At 38.6% G+C, this 20,151-nt stretch overlaps 1 protein-coding gene across 1 annotated transcript; it reads right to left on the bottom strand.

Annotated features, from left to right (window-relative positions):
• Positions 1-5,148: 5,148 nt before the first annotated feature.
• On the bottom strand, positions 5,149-20,128 carry RAB22A (RAB22A, member RAS oncogene family). Its single transcript, XM_009961952.2, has 7 exons — positions 20,093-20,128; positions 18,128-18,207; positions 13,246-13,327; positions 9,067-9,138; positions 8,840-8,946; positions 6,906-7,015; positions 5,149-5,529 (listed from the first exon to the last, which is right to left on the bottom strand). The coding sequence occupies exons 1-7, from the start codon at positions 20,126-20,128 to the stop codon at positions 5,432-5,434; spliced, it is 585 nt and encodes a 194-aa protein (XP_009960254.1). The 3' UTR covers positions 5,149-5,431.
• Between the last annotated feature and the right edge of the window lie 23 nt (positions 20,129-20,151).

Below are 20,151 nucleotides of genomic sequence, written 5' to 3'. Positions count from 1 at the left end.
TAAGTATTTCTCAATAGCTGTTTATAGCACGCACACTCTGACAACACTATGTTAAAAATTCAGGGTTGGGTGGCGTGGGGCGAAATGGGAGGGGGAAGGAGGAAAAAGCTGACCCTAGGATCATTTTGACTTGTCAGAGACTAAGCCCATCAGTACTCTTCGGTTTCAGGAGTGTCTCATAACCCTTGAAAGATTTGTTATCTGTGGCTTTGTGGATAAAGTTTGGTAATGCTTGTTTAGTTTTTCCAAGTCACACATTTTTGATTCTAGCTGACCAAGAGAGGGTTTGCGTTCAAACTGCTGAGACCCCTCAAATATCAGAAGGGATTTTTCAGAAACAAACATTGGTGTCAGAAGGCCTAATAATTTCAGAGAAATACGTTTTGGCACCTGAATTCTTGTATGAGAAACAAAGACGTGGTTTCAAGCATATTTCTTTTGACAAGCTGGAGCCATATGAATCTGAAAAGGACAGCTGACATGCCTTTTCTTATACTAGAACCTGTACTTCTATCTTAGATTGGTAATTCACAACATCTTATTTCTACAAGTCTTCTGTCACCTACCATTACTAGAGCTGTGATCTATTCCGAGAATGTGATCTGAACGTAAAATTTTAACAGGTTTTAGAGAAATCTGTGCGGATTTTTTAAGAGTTTAATTCCAAGCACACCATTCTCCTGCTTCAAGTGACTGACTTCTGGCATACAGTCTCAGGTCACCTATAAAATGACTTCCTGCTAAAAGAAGTTAAGAAAGTTTGTCCTGCTCTCTTGTCCATGAATGGAAAAGCCTCTTTTTTTAGAGGTTTAAAGTGTTTAAGAGAGATACATGAAGCTTCTTATAAAATGAATAGGCAGTGTAGAAGTTTAAGTCAGTGAATTATTCAGGTTCTCCTCATGTCTGAGACTATTTTTTCTACTTCTACGTAGCTATTGGTGCTCATAGTGAGGCTTGCTACAGGGTGACTAGCTACACAGTTCAGACAGCTTCTGTCCTGTAGATCATCAATTCCCAAGATAGTCTTTGCAGACTGCTGACATAGCACACCACAAATAGACTACACCATGCTTAATAAACACTAAAGACTGTTTCACAAGAAAGTCATTCAAACATCACTGCTAAAGCTTCCTTTTTGAACTAATACTCGATATGTTATTCTGGAAGTTAACACTAACGTTAACAAATAATTTAGGATTAACATTGTAACAAAAATCTTGCTGAGGCCAACTTTTAAACGAGTCATGATTTTCAGCCTGAATTATTTTTTGATAATTAAAATGAAGCTTTAACCATGAATGTAGACAGTTCCCAACAAATCCCACATCTCTCAACCAGGTTAAAGGATTAGACCTCCAAACAAGTAAGTAGGCATTGTCTCTTCTCCTCTCACTCTCTCCCCAAGCATGTAAATAATCTTTCTCAGGCAGGCTGGTAGCATTAAATTGCTATTATGTACTCCAACACATCAAAGACTCAAGTCTGCATAAAACACCCCTCTAAACTATTAACTGTCTGATCCTGTAGCACTTAAAGGGTCTTCACAGACGTCAGTGGGATTTGAAGTGCAATGATTTGGTTTGTTTCAACATGGATCTAGTAACATAAACAAAGCCTTTACCTTCTTGGCAACAGCAAAAGTTGTTAGAATTGTTTCAGAACTTTTCAAAGCACCTGTTAACAATATTCAGTAGTTTGACCACTAGATGCTTCTGTTATTAAACATAAGGTTCCAGATTTCACCTACTTAAGGCATTTAGCATGCCAGTTTTCAGCATGTATATACAATACACTACAAAACTACCTACAGCACAGATCAAGAGCCTGGCAAGTCAGTTAAGTTGTAATTTAGAGGGTCGGATGAAGACAACCTCCAAAATTTGGGAGCACATTTAAGTTCCTCCAAAGCTTAAGAATTAAACATTTATCAAATTATATTTTTGTAGAAACCTCTAACTTCTGTGGGAAATAATTGGTGTTGTTTAAGAGTTGAAATAGTCATATTTTGTCAGTTAAAAAATGCTCTGGATCAATGATACGATGTGCACCTTGTTACATTTTTACATTCATGACGCTTTACCCTTCCAAACTTGTTTTGCAGCAATTCTCTTTGACAGTATCTGAAAGTCTAGTCTCTATGATGAGCTCCATTCATTAAACAGAAGGCATAGTGGAATAAAACTTTAGCCATGAGCTTTTTCAACAACTTCTTAACAGAAAAAAAAAGTGATTAAAAATTTAGCTGGAATGGTTGATAATAAGCACTCCAAACACTCAAAGGCTAATGGATCTCCAAATAGAGAAGCTATGTCAGAACAAAATATAATCAATTTCAGCAAGCCTAGCGCAAGATGAAAGCAGATGGCCTAACAAATTATTAATACAGAGAAACCATTTTTCTCCAACAAAAATGAAACAATGAACATGTGCATCTCATCCAGGGAAGACTGCATTCCAGCTTTCAGCTAGGGCCAACTGATCAATAAACAGTTATCTTGGCTCAAAAGAACTTCCATCAACAGTCTGTCATTTTAAATAGGCATGTGTTAAACAGCAGCCTCACTTCAGTGTTTGTAGTTTGGACCATCTGAAACACTGGCTATTTCCATGTTTTCATTAACTGCAGTAATTCAAGATCAGAACTGCAAAAAGGATATGAAATATGCCATATTCCAGTCAGATTGGTAACAAAACAAAAGAAGCCCGAGGCATTAAGACTTAGCTACATTTGAGAAGGGCCAGATTGTGGCTGCTGCTTTGGTGCTTTGGGGTGGTGGGGTTTTATTTGTTGGTTTGTTTTTAAAGTCTAGTTTTGGTGTCTAGGAAATAAGTGAGGATAGATCAGAAAGGAGTTCATAAAGATTTGCTAAGACATATGGATCTCTCCCCTCACTGGAGAGAACTACAATAATCTCAATACTACCCCAGCTCTCAGTCTTGCCTAGAATCCAGTATTTTCTTCTCAAGTCAATGTATCTTGGATAAATACTATTAAACCATTTTTATTATCTCACTGAAAACCAGATTTAAACTCCATTTTTACCACATGCTAACAAATAACAGCAACAATTTAGAAAGTCTGAAATTCCTTTTTCAACTAATCTACATGAAAGATGTTCCCAATATCTGAGACTTTCCTTTTCCTACCATCTTTCCAAGCTCAAGAATTTCCAGATTTATTACCAACTTTAATAAAAGCAGTATTTTCTGTTCCACAGTTAAGATACCAAAGCACCTGCTACCTTGGTACAGAACAGACTTCTGAAGCACCGTGAACACAAAATGTTTTAAACCTCCAGCTGAATTAGATAACCACATAATTTATTTTTTAAAAAATTGCTGGAAGTAAGAATTGAGATATTTCAAAAGAAATTAGGAATTTCCATGACTGCCACTGTGAAAGTTCTACATTTAATTGCTAACCTGCTTTTTTGTAATTAAAAATATGCCCAAGAGCAAGCTTATTCTGTTTGTTATTTACTAATTATATTTCCATCAAGCATTTTGCAGTACTGAAGTTTTTCCGTTCGTAATTTACTTGCTTTGAGTGGCATAAAAATGTATCGTACATCAGGCTGAACAAACGAATCCTTTGGTCTTTGCTAAGAACCAACGCTTCAAAGGGGCCTCAAACAGCCTTTGTTGGATGAAATATACTTCTTGGGCTCTCTGTAAGCATGTAGCCTGTACAGCTGTGGCAAAGAAGGCATAATTGACAATGCACTGTAAGTAAAAGGTGTGAAAAAATGTAGATACCAAATTGCATTAAAAACTTACTGACACATCCAAAATCTCACTGTAATAGTTCACCTGTTTTACTCCAGAATAGCTCTACAAGAATTTTCACCAATACAAACTAATCTGAAGTACAAGTCCTTTTATTTCCTACAAATTTTTCCCTGTTTCCTTCAAATACTTGAGATGATAGAAAGCCAGATTACAAACAAAGAATAAGCATCATCAACATGACCTCATTTTGATACTAAAGCCAAACAGCGTATTTTAGTATACGCTCAAGCCTATTAAGCTCTTTTTCTTCAGAAGTATAACGTTTCTCACTAGTGCTAGTAGGAAACAAAAAGTAAAAATAAATAAAATAGCACAAATGGGTATAAGTCAACCTATAGTTTAATTGAAAGCACACTAAAACTAATACAGAATAAGCTAAACACTGATTTGCTAAAAACCCTCACAGATGAAAAAGCCCAGGAACCAAGAGGTAACGATCTACATTACCACATCTTAAGGTAACTTCCTATTTGTATTTTTGTGCCCAAAACAGGAAAGACTGGGTGCACCACAGATGAAAACTTGTTCAACAGACAGACCTCATGCTGCACCAACAGCGTTCCCTATTGGCCCTTTCAGAAGTGATTGAAAGAGAAAGAATTTCAGTCTGCCTCTGGATGAACTCACAGTGACAATAGCTACAATGCAGGAAAAGAAACCTGATCGAGATTCCCCAGGAGTTTATCCATAGGTGTGGAATGGAATGAGTGTATAACATTGCGTTATTTTCTACTGGTTTTACATAATTTATAATACTTTAAACACTGGTCTCATAAATACAGTATGAACACTTTACACATGCCAAGCAATTAAAAGCTTTCTCCCAAAACTCTTACGTCTTACCAGAACCACTGGCAGCATCTGTTTACAGCATCTGGTTTTAGTCAGTAACCACTTAATTTAGTCAGAACAGTTTTCTTCAACCAACATCTTCGTATTAAAAAACTTGTAGGAACAAAAAGATGTGTATAAGTGTATCAGTTTGCCTTAAAGTGATTAAAGTCAGCATGAAAAGAAGATTGTCTGTGGTTTAAGATCCGCTGCTTGTGTCCCCAGCCCCGGCGCATATCATCTTTAAATAAAAAGTGCAAATGGGATTTGGGGACTGGATGGATTGATTTGCTTATTACTTGTCTTCAGTTGCTTATTCAGTAGCCACCTCACATCAACTGTCCCATCATACTTTGGATTAGCTACAATTAAATTTAAAATAAGGCTCACTGAAGAAAAGGAAGAAATGACATCTAACTTCCAGTCTCCTCTCACCCCTAAGTCCCGCAAAAGTGCTCATTTCCCTTTTTTTACAAAAAAACCCCTAAAATCTTGATTACAAAACTATTAAACATTTCAGTTCTACCATCCATATAGTCACCTTCCTTTCAAGCAAGGCCAAAAAAGTGATGATGGATTCCCTTTGAATGCAAGAGATACTACACTTTTTGTAAGTAAACAGGCTGACATTATGATTGCAGTCTTTTCTGCGAGTGTACAGATGTCAGATGAACTGGTCCATTTTTGTGGGACCTCGGGTGTATGAACACCAGCAGATAAAGATCTAAGACTGATAATATAAACCCAATGTGAACTATTAACTTCCAAGACCACCTACTGTATAAACAAGTCTGATTTTCTAAGGGATCAGTCAACAGCAGCTGCGCTTTGTCACTGATGGCTGTCTTCTAAGTTTGAAGCCCTTACCACTAGACGGAGGGTTGGTGTCAGTTGATGGAATTCTGCGACCTACAAGAAGGCAGAAAAAAAAAAGTTAGAACAAACATTATACTTGAAACTAATTGTAAGCATTCAGTGTATGCTTTACACACACAAAAATGTCTTCAGTCAGTATATGTCATTAGTGATGACATTCCTGCATAACAGAAGGATGGCAGTTAACAGTCTACACTGTAGGAGGTATGGTTCCACAGCAGAAGAGTGGAGCCAGTTTCCAGCTAATTTTGCAGCTTTTACACTGCAGGCTAATCTAGACTTGGAGAGGTAAGCTATAAAAGCACCCAGAGAATATACTCTGCAGGATGCAGTATCATCTGGAATATCTGCAGTGAGAACTACCATCTTGACCTGTATTTCCACAGTAGATCGCCTGCATCAGGCTTAGCACAGAAATGCTTGTAAAGATAGCTGCTTTACTCAACCAGGAACAGTCAACTCTAAAGACTGAGTAGATGACTATTCTTTTCTGAGGAGGATTTATGATTTGTTTTTCCATAGTTTATTCAAGATTAATTTTAGAGAGCAACTACTAAGTCAGTAAATAAGCAAGCTAAGCTACAGCACATTTTACATCAGCTTCAACATATTAAACTCCTTATAAGGACCCTGTCTATTTTCCTCAGTCTAACGTTTCTGTAGTTATTCAAAGCTGAACTGCTGTGCACACACACACAATGGATTGCTGTTTGTCTTCTTTTCACAAACAGGCTGACATACATGCACATTGGTGCTGCTGCCTGAAACATACGCTGCAAGTAACACTGCATGGAATTCACTTTGGAAGACTGTCTGCTTTTCATTCACACAAACCCCATTGTCATTGTTACCTCCACCATGAATGAAACAAAAAATATTTGCAATTTAATTAAAAAAATCCCAAAGTATCACAAAAATACTTGTTGAAAATCTACACACAATAGTTGCTATTTCTCATGCACTAATCTGGCACTTAGGAATTCTCGTATTTTTGAAAATGCACTGGTTTAGACTAAGTACAAACACTAAGAATGAAAACTTAATTCCTTTTCTCAGCTGTATACAGTTTGGATCTTCCTCATGCCATTTCCTTTCCCTTCCAGAACCTTGGATGTACTAATTGAAACATTCGTTAACGGATACAGTAAGGTATCACTGACTTCTGACACAGATGCCCTGCTTGCTATTTATCCGGCAGCATCACAGTAGGCTTAAAATCTCTAGAAGGAATATTTAGAGGTCGTTAGATGACCAAATATTTATACAGCTCATTTTGCAGTTTGTATTCATGTCTGACTGTAACAAACTCAAGTCAGTATACTCTCACCTAAATAGCAGAAAAATACATTAATCAAATTTCTACTTGAACTTCTTTCAGAAGAAAGTACATTAACTGTTTAAATACTTACTAATTTCTATAAAGAGTTCATTAATGTTTATTGCATTTTTCGCACTTGTCTCTACAAATATTGCATGAATGGAATCTGCATAGTCTTTAGCATCTTTTTCCATGACTTCTCTGGAAAAACAAAGCAAAGAAAAAAAACTTGTGAATGCAAACCCCCCCATTATTCAAAATCTTAAGGGATAGATTAAGCTTTTAAGATTCTCATTAAATGAGTATTTCGTATTTTACCTGTTTGGCATCACAGTGCTCCCTTGCCCTGAAGCTGAGGCTCATTCTTTACTCTATGCTGTCTCCCTGCCTTGAGGTACGAGCATCACTGAAGCACAGTCATAAACTAAACAAGGCCTTAATCCATCTGACAACATTACAGTGGAGTTTCTTAAGTGCTCAAAATGTAGGTCTGCAATCAATCATTAGGGAGTACTTTATTCTTCACACACACAACAGTTTTAGATGTACTGAAAAGATCCTAAAGCATTAGTTCCAGTAATCCAGTGGACTTCCTACAGGTGTTTACAAAACCAAGCATCTCAACACTGCACAGATCACTAGTATAGCATTTACTTTACGTGAAGCATGAAGACGTAGCTATAAACAGGAACACATTTAGAGTGAGCTAATAACAACAGAGACAAGAAGTGAAAAAGTTTTTCTGCACCTCTAAGTAGGCAAGTTGATAATGAAGTGTTTCCTTAAAGAAACCAAACCCCAATAGGTGGAGAGAGGACTGGACTATATGTTGTATCACTTCACATACGATTTCTAGAAAACATAGGCTACTTTCAGCAACGAACTTAGGATATCAAAACCACAGACTTTGGATCAGTGACTCAAATACTGCCTCTAACTGAAGTACAAGGAATCTTGCTCATTAGTTTGAACAGCAATGTTTACACGATTTATGATGCCACCTAAGCACCAAGAAATAAGTGTGTGAGACTTAACATCACATGCCTTGTATTTGTCTTCCAAGTAATTTTATGCCGTGTTTCCTTTAAGAGACATGCTACTTCTAGCAACAGTTACTGGAGATCACTAGATAACTGCTATATATTACCAATTTGTAAAACTATACTGAGAACCAACTTTGCAGAGGTTCTTTAAACACACATGACCATCTGCCTCCTTCGGGACACCAGCTGTGGTACCTTTTCCAATGAAATCTAAACCCAAGAAGTTTGCACACACCTCCTTTCTGAATTTTGGCTTATTTAAACAGGACATCAATAAAAAGGGGCTTCTTTTGTTTTTAGTACATGCCTTCTTGATAGTTTAGCTGTTCATAAAGTTTCTCAAGAACTTTTCCCACTCCTTGCAACTATTTCAGCCACAGCCAATTCCACCCCGGTATTTAAGGAGGGAAGAAAGGCACCTGAACAAGCAAGTCGGAAAAACCTACACAATGCTTTCCAACAGGCTTGATGTTTTTCCTAACAAAATGAGGTGCTACAGACTGACAGGGGTACTTCTTATAAAGTGAGGTAAACAGCTTGTATTACACTGTAGTTTCACAGGCAGTTTAGGCTTGTGTAACTTGGCACTGCCACCAGAAAAGGTAATCCTGTCTCCCTGTAAACCGCTCATTCCTAACCCTGCTACCCCACCTCTGTTATGCCAGCTAGTCTCATGATGTGAGACAGATAAATACACTTGCATGAGTTTTCCTTTTTCTAAATGGTTAATTTTAATCTGGATCCATTTACTGCCCAATCACACACATATGCACACCAACACAGGGGAGGAATTGGGCAAGGCTGTCCAAGAGCAGACTAACCAAACCTTCTGACAGAAGAAACAGCTCAAACCCCTTGTGAAACTATAATGCTAGTGCAAAGCAGCTTAAATTGCTCTATACCTTTCACCTGCTCTGAAATCTTAAAATATTTAGCACTATGAGCTTAAGTGAAAACCTGCAAACTGTCAACGGTTATTTACCTTACGTCATTAAGATCACACTTATTTCCTGCAATAGCTACAACAATGTTTGGAGGTCCGTGCTGTCGAAGCTCTTTAACCCAGTTCTTTAATGTTGAGAAAGTTTCCTGATGTGGAAGGAAAAAAAAAGAAACAACAACAAGAAGAGAAGGAATTCAGTTAGAACTGGCCCATGACACAAAAAAACCCCAAAAGTTATAATGCTGGGTCAAGATCAAATTTCTTACCTCTTTTGTGATGTCATACACTATAATGGCTGCTGCTGACCCTCTGTAATACATTGGGGCTAAAGCACGAAACTGAAAGAAAAACACCGTTCGTTACGAATCTGATTTTTCACTGACCTTCATCATTTCCTTACTATTACTGAAGAAAGTGAAACTAGCTTTGAAGTTCACATTACTGGAAAACTTCTCTTTACAATTACAGAGAGGCTGTGCAGTAGAGTACATAAACTTCCATGAAAGTATTGTTTCACAAAGGCCAACCAATAAATAGTTCAGGGATCAGCAGCACCTACTGAAAAAGCATGAAGCCAAAGCTGACCTTATTTTGACTTGATTAGAATCTCTCATTTAAAAGACTGTAGATTATACACAGACACAAACCCACAGGATATATGCTCACCTTTAAACACTGAGCAAGGGGGAAACAGTCAAAATTGAACTCACTTCTTCCTCTAAGACACTCACACTTTTGGACAAACAGTAATTTCAAGAAAACTAGCACATATTACCACTGATCGGAAATGTTCAGAAGTTGGCGTCTACCTCTGCCCCACGGATCAGTCACAGCACTCTTAAATACTGTAATGTTGGTTTCTTCATAATCTAACTCACAGCATCAGGGATTTCACTTAAGTTTTTCCTCAAAAGTTAGAGCCACACTTAAAACTAAAACCTGCAAAAGCCACAACTATGTGACCTCTCGCAAACAGGGCTTTAAGGGACACGCTAGACAGTAAATGGCTACAGTAATTTTATTGTCATTTCCAGAATTAAATCTACAGCAGGCATATTTGGTTGGTAGTACTTTTGCAGGGTATAAACCAGGCCTGTACTTCTCCATGGGCAGAGTGTTAGGAATCCAGGACTGAAAAACGTGATAGAGCACACAATTAACTTGCATCAAAAATATCAAGCATTCTTAAAAACAGTGTGCAGTTCCGCCAATTCAAAAAGAACCACGCAACTAATCTAACAACCAAAACACTCAGTCAAAGCACAGAGCAAACTGCATGTACTGCTTTGATGTAAGCATGTGTGATTTATAGCTTTTGTGCATCTTATTACTCTGGGTGAACATCATGAACAGAATACAGCTTTTCACAAAGGCTTATTTTGTTCTAATAAAATATCAATTTCCTTTAGCTTAGTACAGTTCAACTGAGAGCAGTATTATAAATCATAAAAATCTTGCTATAAAGCAGAATTCCAGACCATTTACATTTGGCTCTCAAATTCTATTTTGAAAACAGGATTTTGAACACAAAGTTCAGAATATAAAAATATTTAATAGTGGGGAAAGGGAAACATGGGCAGACATTCAGTTCATTTTGGGACATAATCCCTCTCTTCCTCCTAAATACTAAAATGTAAAGGGAAACATATTTGGTAAACCACCACTTGGACTGGTTGCAACCTGGCTTTTTGATTATTTGACTATTTACACTGGGAATAAACCAATTTTCACTTGATGATTTTGTATTACTCTCATTTCCTCCCTGCTAACACTTAGACACTTTTTTCCACCTAAGAGTAGTCGGCAGATAAAATACATTAACAAAACAGATGTTACCAGAAACACTGAATTTTCCTTTTGCTATTTTTCCAAAGACTTCAGCTTGCCCTCCAGCCTCCAGTTTTGACGTTACTATTAAGATGGTACAACATACTTATCCAGAGAAACTGTCAACATTGTTAGGTAAGAAGGCAAAAATCCTAACTGCTGTAAGTAATCCCCTACCAACTTTACTCAGTGTAGAAGAAATGAGAGAAGAAATAAGGCCTATGTGTAGGGAGGAAAGCTGTGTGAAGTGAATTAGTGCACGTTTCCACCTCTGGAGTGAAGCTAGCCAGCCACTCCCTGAAGCCATTTAGAACACGGGGTTGCCCAGTGTAGCGTAGAGCTATTTGCTGCAGGGCTTTTGAAGTGGAAGATAGTAAATGCTCCTCAAGAAGCCAGGACTATGAATTCTGCACATTACACATCATAGCTCAGCAGAGATGTTTTAGTTCCAACAATAGCATGGATATTTGTGGTATTCCAGATTGCCATGGGGGAGATCCTTTCCCTAATTCATTGTCAGACGTGTTGCACCACCAGAAAACTGTGCTACAGGTTTCAGGGCAAAGTAGGTATATAGACCATTTTTGACTAGCAGTAAGTGACAGTGCTGTTCTGTTTTGGAGAAAGAAACATCTAGGAAGATACTAGCATCATTTCCAAGTAAATATCCTTGCTCCCATTTCAGTGGTCTCCTTGGGTGTGTTGAGGCCTCACAGTGACTTCTCTCAGGTGTGGAACATAAGCTTCACAGATATCACAGCTCTTGGCTCAGAGCCCAGGTAAGACATCTTTCCCTTTTTTATTTCAATAAAGATACCATGCAACTTACATGGAAGAAAATTAAAGAGGTATAACTCAGTCTAAAACCAGAAAGACAAGGACCATGCTAGTCATGTACAGAGATGCTTCTTCAAATTGTAGTGTGCTGAATCCAAATTACAGCGTTCTCCCATTGCTTGTAAACACAGTTCATGTGAACAGGATGGAATGCTAATATGTAATGGATGTTTCCTGCCAAGTTGTGGCAGGCATGTTTATAAAGCTTTCCATTTAAGAATACCAGCCTCTCAAAATTCATACTCTACCCCCCACAGAAGACTCGCATTCCAGCATTAACATTTCAGCATGGGCTAGGATGTTCACTTAAGACAAACTATTTACAGCAAATGCTGACTGCTAGTAATGGAAGGAATCTGATATTTCTGATAACATGAATACTATTGGACATATCCCTAGGACACATCCCCGACAACATAAGTTTGCTTTATATGGTGCTGCTGGAAGGAAATAAATTGTCATTCAAAATCTAGAGCATTGAAATGCAATACAAAGATAGTTGAGTTGCTTTCTAGCCATCAAGTCTGTTACCAAGCTAAAAAGCTAACCACCAGGACTCCAAAAGGTTAAGTGACTCTGGACACGGATCCCTGAGCCTTTACAAGGTTTGGTGGTTGTTTTGGTTTTGGGTTTTGTTTGTTTTGCTTTTTTCATTTTGGTGGCGATGCTGTGGCATGTGTGTTCTGTTTGTTTGTTTTTGCTTGGGCTCTCTGTTTCTTGAGCCAATCTTGAAAAATAGTACAGCTACATTTAGCCAGTTGTTATCGTAAAGCAGTAACCCAGCCTGATCTAACTGACTCTTACTGGGGACAGCCCCAGTGTCCACCTTTGTTACAATTAGCTCACATCCTAAATAAACTCATGAGTAATTGTCAGTTGCCAGCCGTTAACAGTCAAGAAACTGCAAGAATAAGCACTGTTAATACAGCTACTGTAATTTCTACCACTGTTACTAGTACTCCATAAACAAGCAAGTTAACTAGCTAAGTCTTCCTTTTAAATTCCAAGTAAAAATCATGCGAATTAACTAAACACGATTTCATTTGACTAGCCATTTTCTTGAAGGCTTTTGCTGCCTCCCCTCAGAACTATGCACGCTGCAGAGATCGACAATCCAAACCACCAAATGAAAATTTAAATTTCAAAGTAGATTTCTCAACATAGCTTCTAACACTTAACAGATTTGAGAAGCAAAACTTTACAAAATAATAAAAGATCCATTATCACCCATAACATGGCCTGAAACACTGCTTTTGAAAGCCTAACCTCACATCTCACGTTAATAACCCTAACACTGAAGCCAACAGAATGTGTTAGCAGTTGTTTGTTTTTCCAGAATCGGGGCCTTACTTGTACTACGAAACATGATCATCTATTTCACTTTGATTCTCATGTTGCCCGTTGCACTGGCTGCAAATACTGCAGTTGAACCTTTAAAACTCCACTAGAAACAGTACTAGAGACAGCTGCTGGCTTCTCCCCAACACTCCCCAGCCTTGTTTTCTTTTGAAACGGCACTGCCTTTCAGTGAATCTAAATCCAGTCTTTTGTTTTATAAGTTACTCTTCTTAGGCAATCATCCTTTACTTTGTATTCTAACCACGGTAACAATGAAAAATAAAAACATTTACAGCACCCATATCTTGACAGAAACCTGCAGAGAAACAAATGTTGTAATACATGTTCATAAAACCAGATCACGCTGTGACTTTCAGGGACAGGGCTGAAAAGCAACCCAAACTCTAGCCAGAACTATCACCACAGATATTGATTCTACTTACCCGCTCCTGTCCAGCTGTATCCCAAATTAGGAATTTATGCAGCTCATTTTGATACTGTACAGTCTTGGTCATAAATGAGGCTCTGGAAAAAAAGTTGCAGCTAATGCTTTTCAGAAGATAGATACATTCTTAAAACATTACCACCATGAACTTTTTAAAAGGTTTACATTCCAATAAAAGTGCTTTCCCCCCCCAAACTCCTGAAGATTTTATACATAAAGGCTGAAATTAATGAGGCAAAGGGCCTCAGAGGATGAAATTACACTAACAAAACAGAAGGAACATAATGAAAATTATAAACTTTTATTGTTCGTAAGCTTTTGATAAAAATAAAGGATGTATGTCCAAAAACTCAGAAAGGTCAGCCTTTTTAACAACGTTCTTCCTAAATAGAGGCATCCTCACATCAAATCACCCAGGTGTAAACCAGAAACTTCCAGAGGGAGAGATCAAATCCTTCCCCTTTGGATCAGCTTTATCTCTGTACTAACATTCAGATAAATGCTGCTAAGTCCATACTCAGGAATAAAATACAGCAGATTCGTATCACTGTTAGTAGGTGTTAAGAGGACAGAGAAATCAGTAACAAGTACCTTTCTTGTTGTCTGCACTCTGTACAGCTCAAATCCTGTCTGTCACTATATACTTCAGTCTGCAAAGGCTCTTGCACTTTCAGAATCCAAACAAAAAAATCTCTTCCTATGCTCCAGCTGCCCCGCCACCTCAACTTCTAGGTGTTTTATGGTAAAATATTGCAAGATATTGTCAAGTACTTCTGTGCTTTACACAAATCAATGTGTTTCCCACAAGAACAGGAATTCAGAGACTAATCTTTTACAAGAGGGAGTCCTTTGCTATACCTATTACCTGTAGGTACATTTTTTACTAGAAAAACCACACACTGAATTCAAACCCCTGTAGAATAGGAACTATAGATGCTGTAATTATTTTAAGCATATGAGATCCTACTTCTACACCTTTCGTATGCTTAATTCCTGTCACTTGACGATACCGCAGACTTCCAAACTTGTTCTACTGCCAGTTTTGGACAGGATGGAGGACAGGATCCTGGAAGCGGCCTGTACTGGAGCTTCTTACAGTACACCAAGCTTGCTGTAGATTCAGAGTCAGAAAGCAAGAGTCTTTCAGCATGATCAACAGCATTAATACCTGAGTCCAAGACTCTGAACTTCAGTTTATCTTGGATCTTAAGTACCACCACGGCATAGATTTTTAATGATGTCCATGACACTTTTGTAGTTAACAAAACTGGAGTCTTTGGACATGTTTCAGTGTTATTGGAGGACAAAACAGCTATCTACATTTAAAAAAGGGAAAGGGAGAAATTACGCAATGCTTTCAACTTAAGAGGTAACCTTCTACTCACTCCTTAAGCTCAGATGGTTTGACAATTAACACATCCATCTCCAAAGCTGGTTACCCTCTTGAGAAGCCAAATGCAAGGTTGCAGCATCCCTAGAAAGAAAGGGTCTAACTGCAATGCATTTCAACATAGTTCACTAAATGACATATTTTAGCAATGAGCAACGGAAAATAAAGTGATAGGAGTATCTGTTGTAAAGCCCAGCAAAGACTTCCATTTCTTTAAGACTGCTGCAAATTAAGCATTAATTCCAAATTCTCTGGCCAATATGGAAAAAAATTACTAAATTGTAAATTCTCACCAAAAATTTATCTTACTTGGTTCTATAAACCAAAACATTCCTGTACAGTCAATTTGACCTGAACAACTGTGGTGCCCTAATCCACATCACAACTAAACATCCCAAATGGTAGCTGACAATAGAGGTTAAATGTTTCTTGAAGTTCTTTGACAAGTGAAAGCTTTCATTGTGACAGATGTCAATTAATAAAAAAAAAAAAAAACCAACAAAGAGCTCAAAGACAAACCTCTTTTGGGTCAACAAAAGCCTCCAAGCTAGAGCTATGCACCACAACTTCTAGTAAGAAAACAGGCATGATCCCTACTACATTTCCTATCCGTTTCTCCCTGCCAAGCAAGCACTGTAACTACGTGAACAAGACGCACCTGCAAGTAGTTTTATACTCATTTGTAATTCCTTTTCAATGCTATAATAGAAGACTAGATATTCTGCAGTACCTAGAGATATATGCTGGTCAGGCAAAGCAGAATGTGTCCTCAGCATCCCAAAAGGTCAAAAGCTGCAGAATTCTGACAGGGTTTCTACAGCTGCCCATATTTGTACCCGAATGATGAACATTCATGACAACAAAGTGTGATTGCTCAGACAATTCTAAGAGGAATGGAAACAGGACAGGAAACATAAGATTGTATCTCATGAACTCAAAAACTCAGGAGCAAACATAGAAATGTTCTCAGCATTAGTTTTGTAAGATGCTCAAAACTCCTCTAATCCTTACTTTGTTCTATCCACCTCTTAGTCTCAATTAGGAAATAAAAACAAGGTCTAGAAAAAGTTTCAAAATCAATTTGCTCAAAACTTTGGGACTGTATCTTATTGGAGCTTCGCACAATTCCCGCATCTGGGCGAATTTTGATTCATTTATACTACTATAGCAAACTACCAAGATACCAAGTCCTCAGACCAATGAAGGATTTTGCTAAGACTGCTAGAAAGCAGATTTTGAGCCTACCACTTCAAGAAAGTATAGTAATCCCAGTGCTGTCACTAAACCTGTCATGAACACAAACGCTATTCTACCATTAGCCTCATTACCACAATGGCTAGCATCTTCTAACAGCACCTTAAGTTACTACATAGTGTCTGTTACAGACATCCCCCTGGGAAGACATGTGAGGGTGATCCCTTTGCATTCCTGCCTTCAGACAGATAGGTGCTACATTGGAGGGAAGAGAAAAAAAGAAAAAAAAATCGACCCACACACCACGCAGTCAGAAAACTACCAGACAAAAAGAAATTGACTTTGGAGTGAAGACAACAAGATTTAAGGAAGTTCGTTCCAGTTTCGGGCCTTCCCTGGGAGGAAAGAAAAAAGGAAAAAGCCTCTCCTGAGTTTTCTCTAGCTTACAGAAAATTCTCCTTTGCCAGGACAGAGGCATCACAGATCGCGACCTTTGCTCTGCAGCTTCAGAGAGTCTTGCAGACAGGCAGAGCCTAAATCCATCAAGCACAGTATTTTAGAATTTAGATCCGAAAGCAGACTTGCAGTTCACATGTAACTGGAGACATAATGTAAATTCCATGCTGGGTTTACTCAAACGTTTAACCCATGTAGTCTAGATATGCGGTGACATATGTCTAACCACAGAACAGAGCATCCCAGCACCTCTCATGTTTGCAAAACCTAAGTCTGTGTTACCATACCGGGTCACTTGCTAGTTAAGCAAATTTTATTCTCCCACTCCCCTCCCCAGGGACTACATGCACGAACACAATAGCTAAATTTGGGCCACTGTGGATACCACCCATACTAGACAACTATTTGACAGACTGTTTTTAAAAGTCTGTGGATGATTAGGAATGAAGATGGATAACCGATTTCTCAAACATCTCAGACAATAAGAAAAACAACTGGATCTTTCAATAGTGTCCACCTGAAGAAGTTGTTTTGCCTGCAGTTGGAATCACTACGGGCAGTAGGTCTGAACTTCCTACACAACCTGAACTCAAATGGCAGAGACAGCCTGCTCCCGTACTCAAGCCAACAGCAATATGACTACTATGCACATATTAGTTTCATGGTCCTCCAACAAAGAACCTCTACTGTAGCTAATTTGACAGTAACTAAGAACATTCAGCCCTTGAAGATCTAAAAAAAACTACTTAGCAATCTATCTCAAAGGCTACCTTCATTAACAGGGAAATTTAAACAAAAGCATAGTTCCTACAGAATTATCTTGCAATTCCAGACCAGTATTTACAGCAAAAAAAAAAAAAAAAGAGGTAGGGGTTTAGAGGAGAAGGGAAAAAGACATCATAGGAAGCATATTTGCTTTTTTTAGAAGGACAGGATGAGACACAGCTGATCTTTATCAGCAGGATCTTTTCTGGTCAAAGCTGTCATACAGCCTGTGTGACACCTGAGACAGGAAGCTGCATTGACATCATCACCCCTCCCATCCCAACACACACTTCTCAGCATCAAGTGAAGTTGTGTCCTCCTGTAAATAAAGAATTGCTTCTGAGCAAAGCAGCCCAGAAGACGCTTCCAAAGCAGAAATGACAGTGAAAGGAATAAAAAGATCCAACCGCTCCAAGAATTCCCGATGCTCACCCTTCCTTCTATCCATTTGAAGATTCAAGCACAGTAATATTATTACTTTGAGGCTCAACATTCAAATACCCTTACCTGTGAGACCAATTGCATTAACAGTTTCACCAGTTACTTATGTGTGTGTATTGCATATAGATGCATAACATTAGAATAATTAATGAAGAGAACTACAACTGAATTAGTATGCTAACTACCTTCAAAAATGTAGGAGACTCGTTATTGTACTTGACTTTTAAAAAAAGCCCAAACTTTAAAAAAATAATCATGTAGTTGCATAACAATTAGACTTTGAAATGCAAGGGTAATGCATGAGAAAACCATGTCGTTCCTTCAACAGAAGCTTCTATACTACAATTTATTTATAACCCAAGACTCCTAGCAGGATTTTGTTAGTTTAAGATTAACAATACAAAATGGGTCCAGATCTTACATGTGAAAACGGAAGCTGCAGGAGTGCCGAATACACTCCTACATTTTCTAAAGTAGCTCATGAGCTAATTAAGGCTGAAGTCATGTTTATTACCACATTTAGCTGCCACACATGGAGAATCCTCAAGTGATCTACTCAGGAGGTACAAATATGTATTAATGCAATTTGGTTTTATTCTTAAATAGGTCACATTTACTTTATTTAGTTTCTTACCCTATTGTTGGGTTGATGTTGGGATCAAAGCTATCTTCTACAAACCTCCACACGATACTTGATTTGCCCACACCAGTGTCCTAAAACAAACAAACAAATGCCATAAACAGTTGAAAGAGACATTATTCATTACAGATGATTCTTTTTGTCCTCAAATCTTGCAATATACTGTGCATGAGTAACATGTTCCTTCAGAGACTCTCAGGGAAGTTAAGATTCTTAAATACTTCAGGTATTATATTAATTTAATAGAAAAATGAATGGTCTCTGACAAGTTACAATTTTGTAAACAAAACTGTTAAGATGTTTTTATGAGGGACTACGAAAGTTTACATTCATGCTAATTACAAGTTATGCAAACTTTTCTTTTTTTCACAGCTATACACAAATTGCATCTGAACAGGAGTAGGAAGAGACCTTCTACCACTTCTAGTAAAATATACAGCAACTGAGTATGGCACTCCATCTCTGCAAGCCAACGGAGTACGTGAAATTATACAAGTGTGACACACGCATTTCAACCTCTGACTAATGCTGTCCCACCCTGCTTAATGAAAGACTTGAAATTTCTGCTGTGACACACCTGAAACATGTTTTAATGAAACTCTACAGAACTATAAATGGTAAAAGAGGAAACGTAACATGAAAATTCTGGGTCGTGCATGTATTTACACCACCCAATCCACAGTTAAAAAAAAAAATATATAGAATGCATATTTAGGAGTGAAATAACAAACTATTAGCAGTAAAATTGTTCTCAATAGTAGCTGGACTTTTTAAGTGGTCATTTAATTAAGAAAGGTGCAGATAAACTTTTTGCTTTACATCTCCAGAGCCATTACAACATTAACGAAAAAACCTGAGAAACTACTTCATTCAAAACGAAATTTTATGCCATTCATTTTCTTAAATCTTCTGAATACTGTAGTAAATTTGGGTCCAGCATGTAAGTTTTTGTTTATCTTTTCAAGCTGTTTTCCTCTCAAGCATATTACCTCAGCTCTGTATTTTATAATGTTTGCAGTCTCAATAAGCAGAGCAAATCTTAAAAAAAAGAAACATAGACATAGTCCTCGTTCAGAGAGTTCAAGGACCAGTTTTCCTGGGTGCGTATTCTCCTCTTCTTACACGAGGAAAGGTTTCTCAGGTTGGGTGAACGCGAACAGTAGCTAGTAGTTACCCCAAATGCCTTCATAACACAAAGGGCACAGAAACACATAATTTTTTCCCTCTGAAGGGCAATGTGGCCATTTAGAAGCAGAAAACAATTCTGCCAGTCATACTCTGTACAACAGAGGAATTGGATACAGGTGGAGACAACTCCACCTATTCAACCTGAGGCTCACCAGCAAAGCCCTCAGACCAAACCAAGCCAACGCACAACTTTATAGCATTGATTTTTCTAAGCTTCTATTTCAGTTTGCTTGATGTCTCCTTCTTCCACCACCTGCAACACTTCGAGCACTTTCAAAGCCTACATACGTTGTTAAAACCCCAGGAGTTCAGGCCCCTCCCCCCCGAGCTTGATTTCAGGTGCTTTTATTTATTTATTTTGTGAACTCCAAGCCCGATACAGCTTACGAGGAAACCGTCTTCCAGCATACACTGGATTTTCGTGTTTCCTCGCTTTTATTTTTTAAGAGAAAATATCGAGAGAAAAACCCAAACAGCGACATTTACCCCTAGAAAAGCCTCCCTCCACTGAGGGGAAGGCCTTTCGGGCCGCCCGGTCTCCTCAGGGGGGACGGGGCCGGGCAGCCGGGGCGCGCCGGCAGCTCTGGCGGTGGCAAGGCCCACCCTTCACCCAGGGAAAAGCCCCCCAGGCTCGGAGCCCCTCCGGGACTCACACACAGGCTCTCCGCCACTAGAGCGAGCCTTTCAAGCCAGTCCCTCAGAGGCTCCCTCCCTCCCACCGCCCCCGGCCCGCACCGGGGCCCCGCGAAGAGCCGGCCACGGAGCACTTACCCCCAGAAGGCAAACTTTCAGCTCCCTCAGAGCCATGGCCGGGCAGGCTGCGCCTTTAC

Source organism: Leptosomus discolor, chromosome 17, assembly GCF_034619465.1.
Source record: "Leptosomus discolor isolate bLepDis1 chromosome 17, bLepDis1.hap2, whole genome shotgun sequence".
Lineage (NCBI taxonomy): Eukaryota > Metazoa > Chordata > Aves > Leptosomiformes > Leptosomidae > Leptosomus > Leptosomus discolor.
This window is presented reverse-complemented; position numbering and strand designations above follow the sequence as displayed.

Excerpts from the sequence above, each read along its gene's own strand:
- RAB22A (XM_009961952.2), bottom strand. The coding sequence starts at position 20,128 with ATGGCTCTGAGGGAGCTGAAAGTTTGCCTTCTGGGG. Across the intron at positions 18,208-20,092 it reads TGAAAGTTTGCCTTCTGGGG|GACACTGGTGTGGGCAAATC; the intron begins GTAAGTGCTCCG and ends TGTTTGTTTTAG. Across the intron at positions 7,016-8,839 it reads TGTGATCTTAATGACGTAAG|AGAAGTCATGGAAAAAGATG; the intron begins GTAAATAACCGT and ends TTGTTTTTCCAG.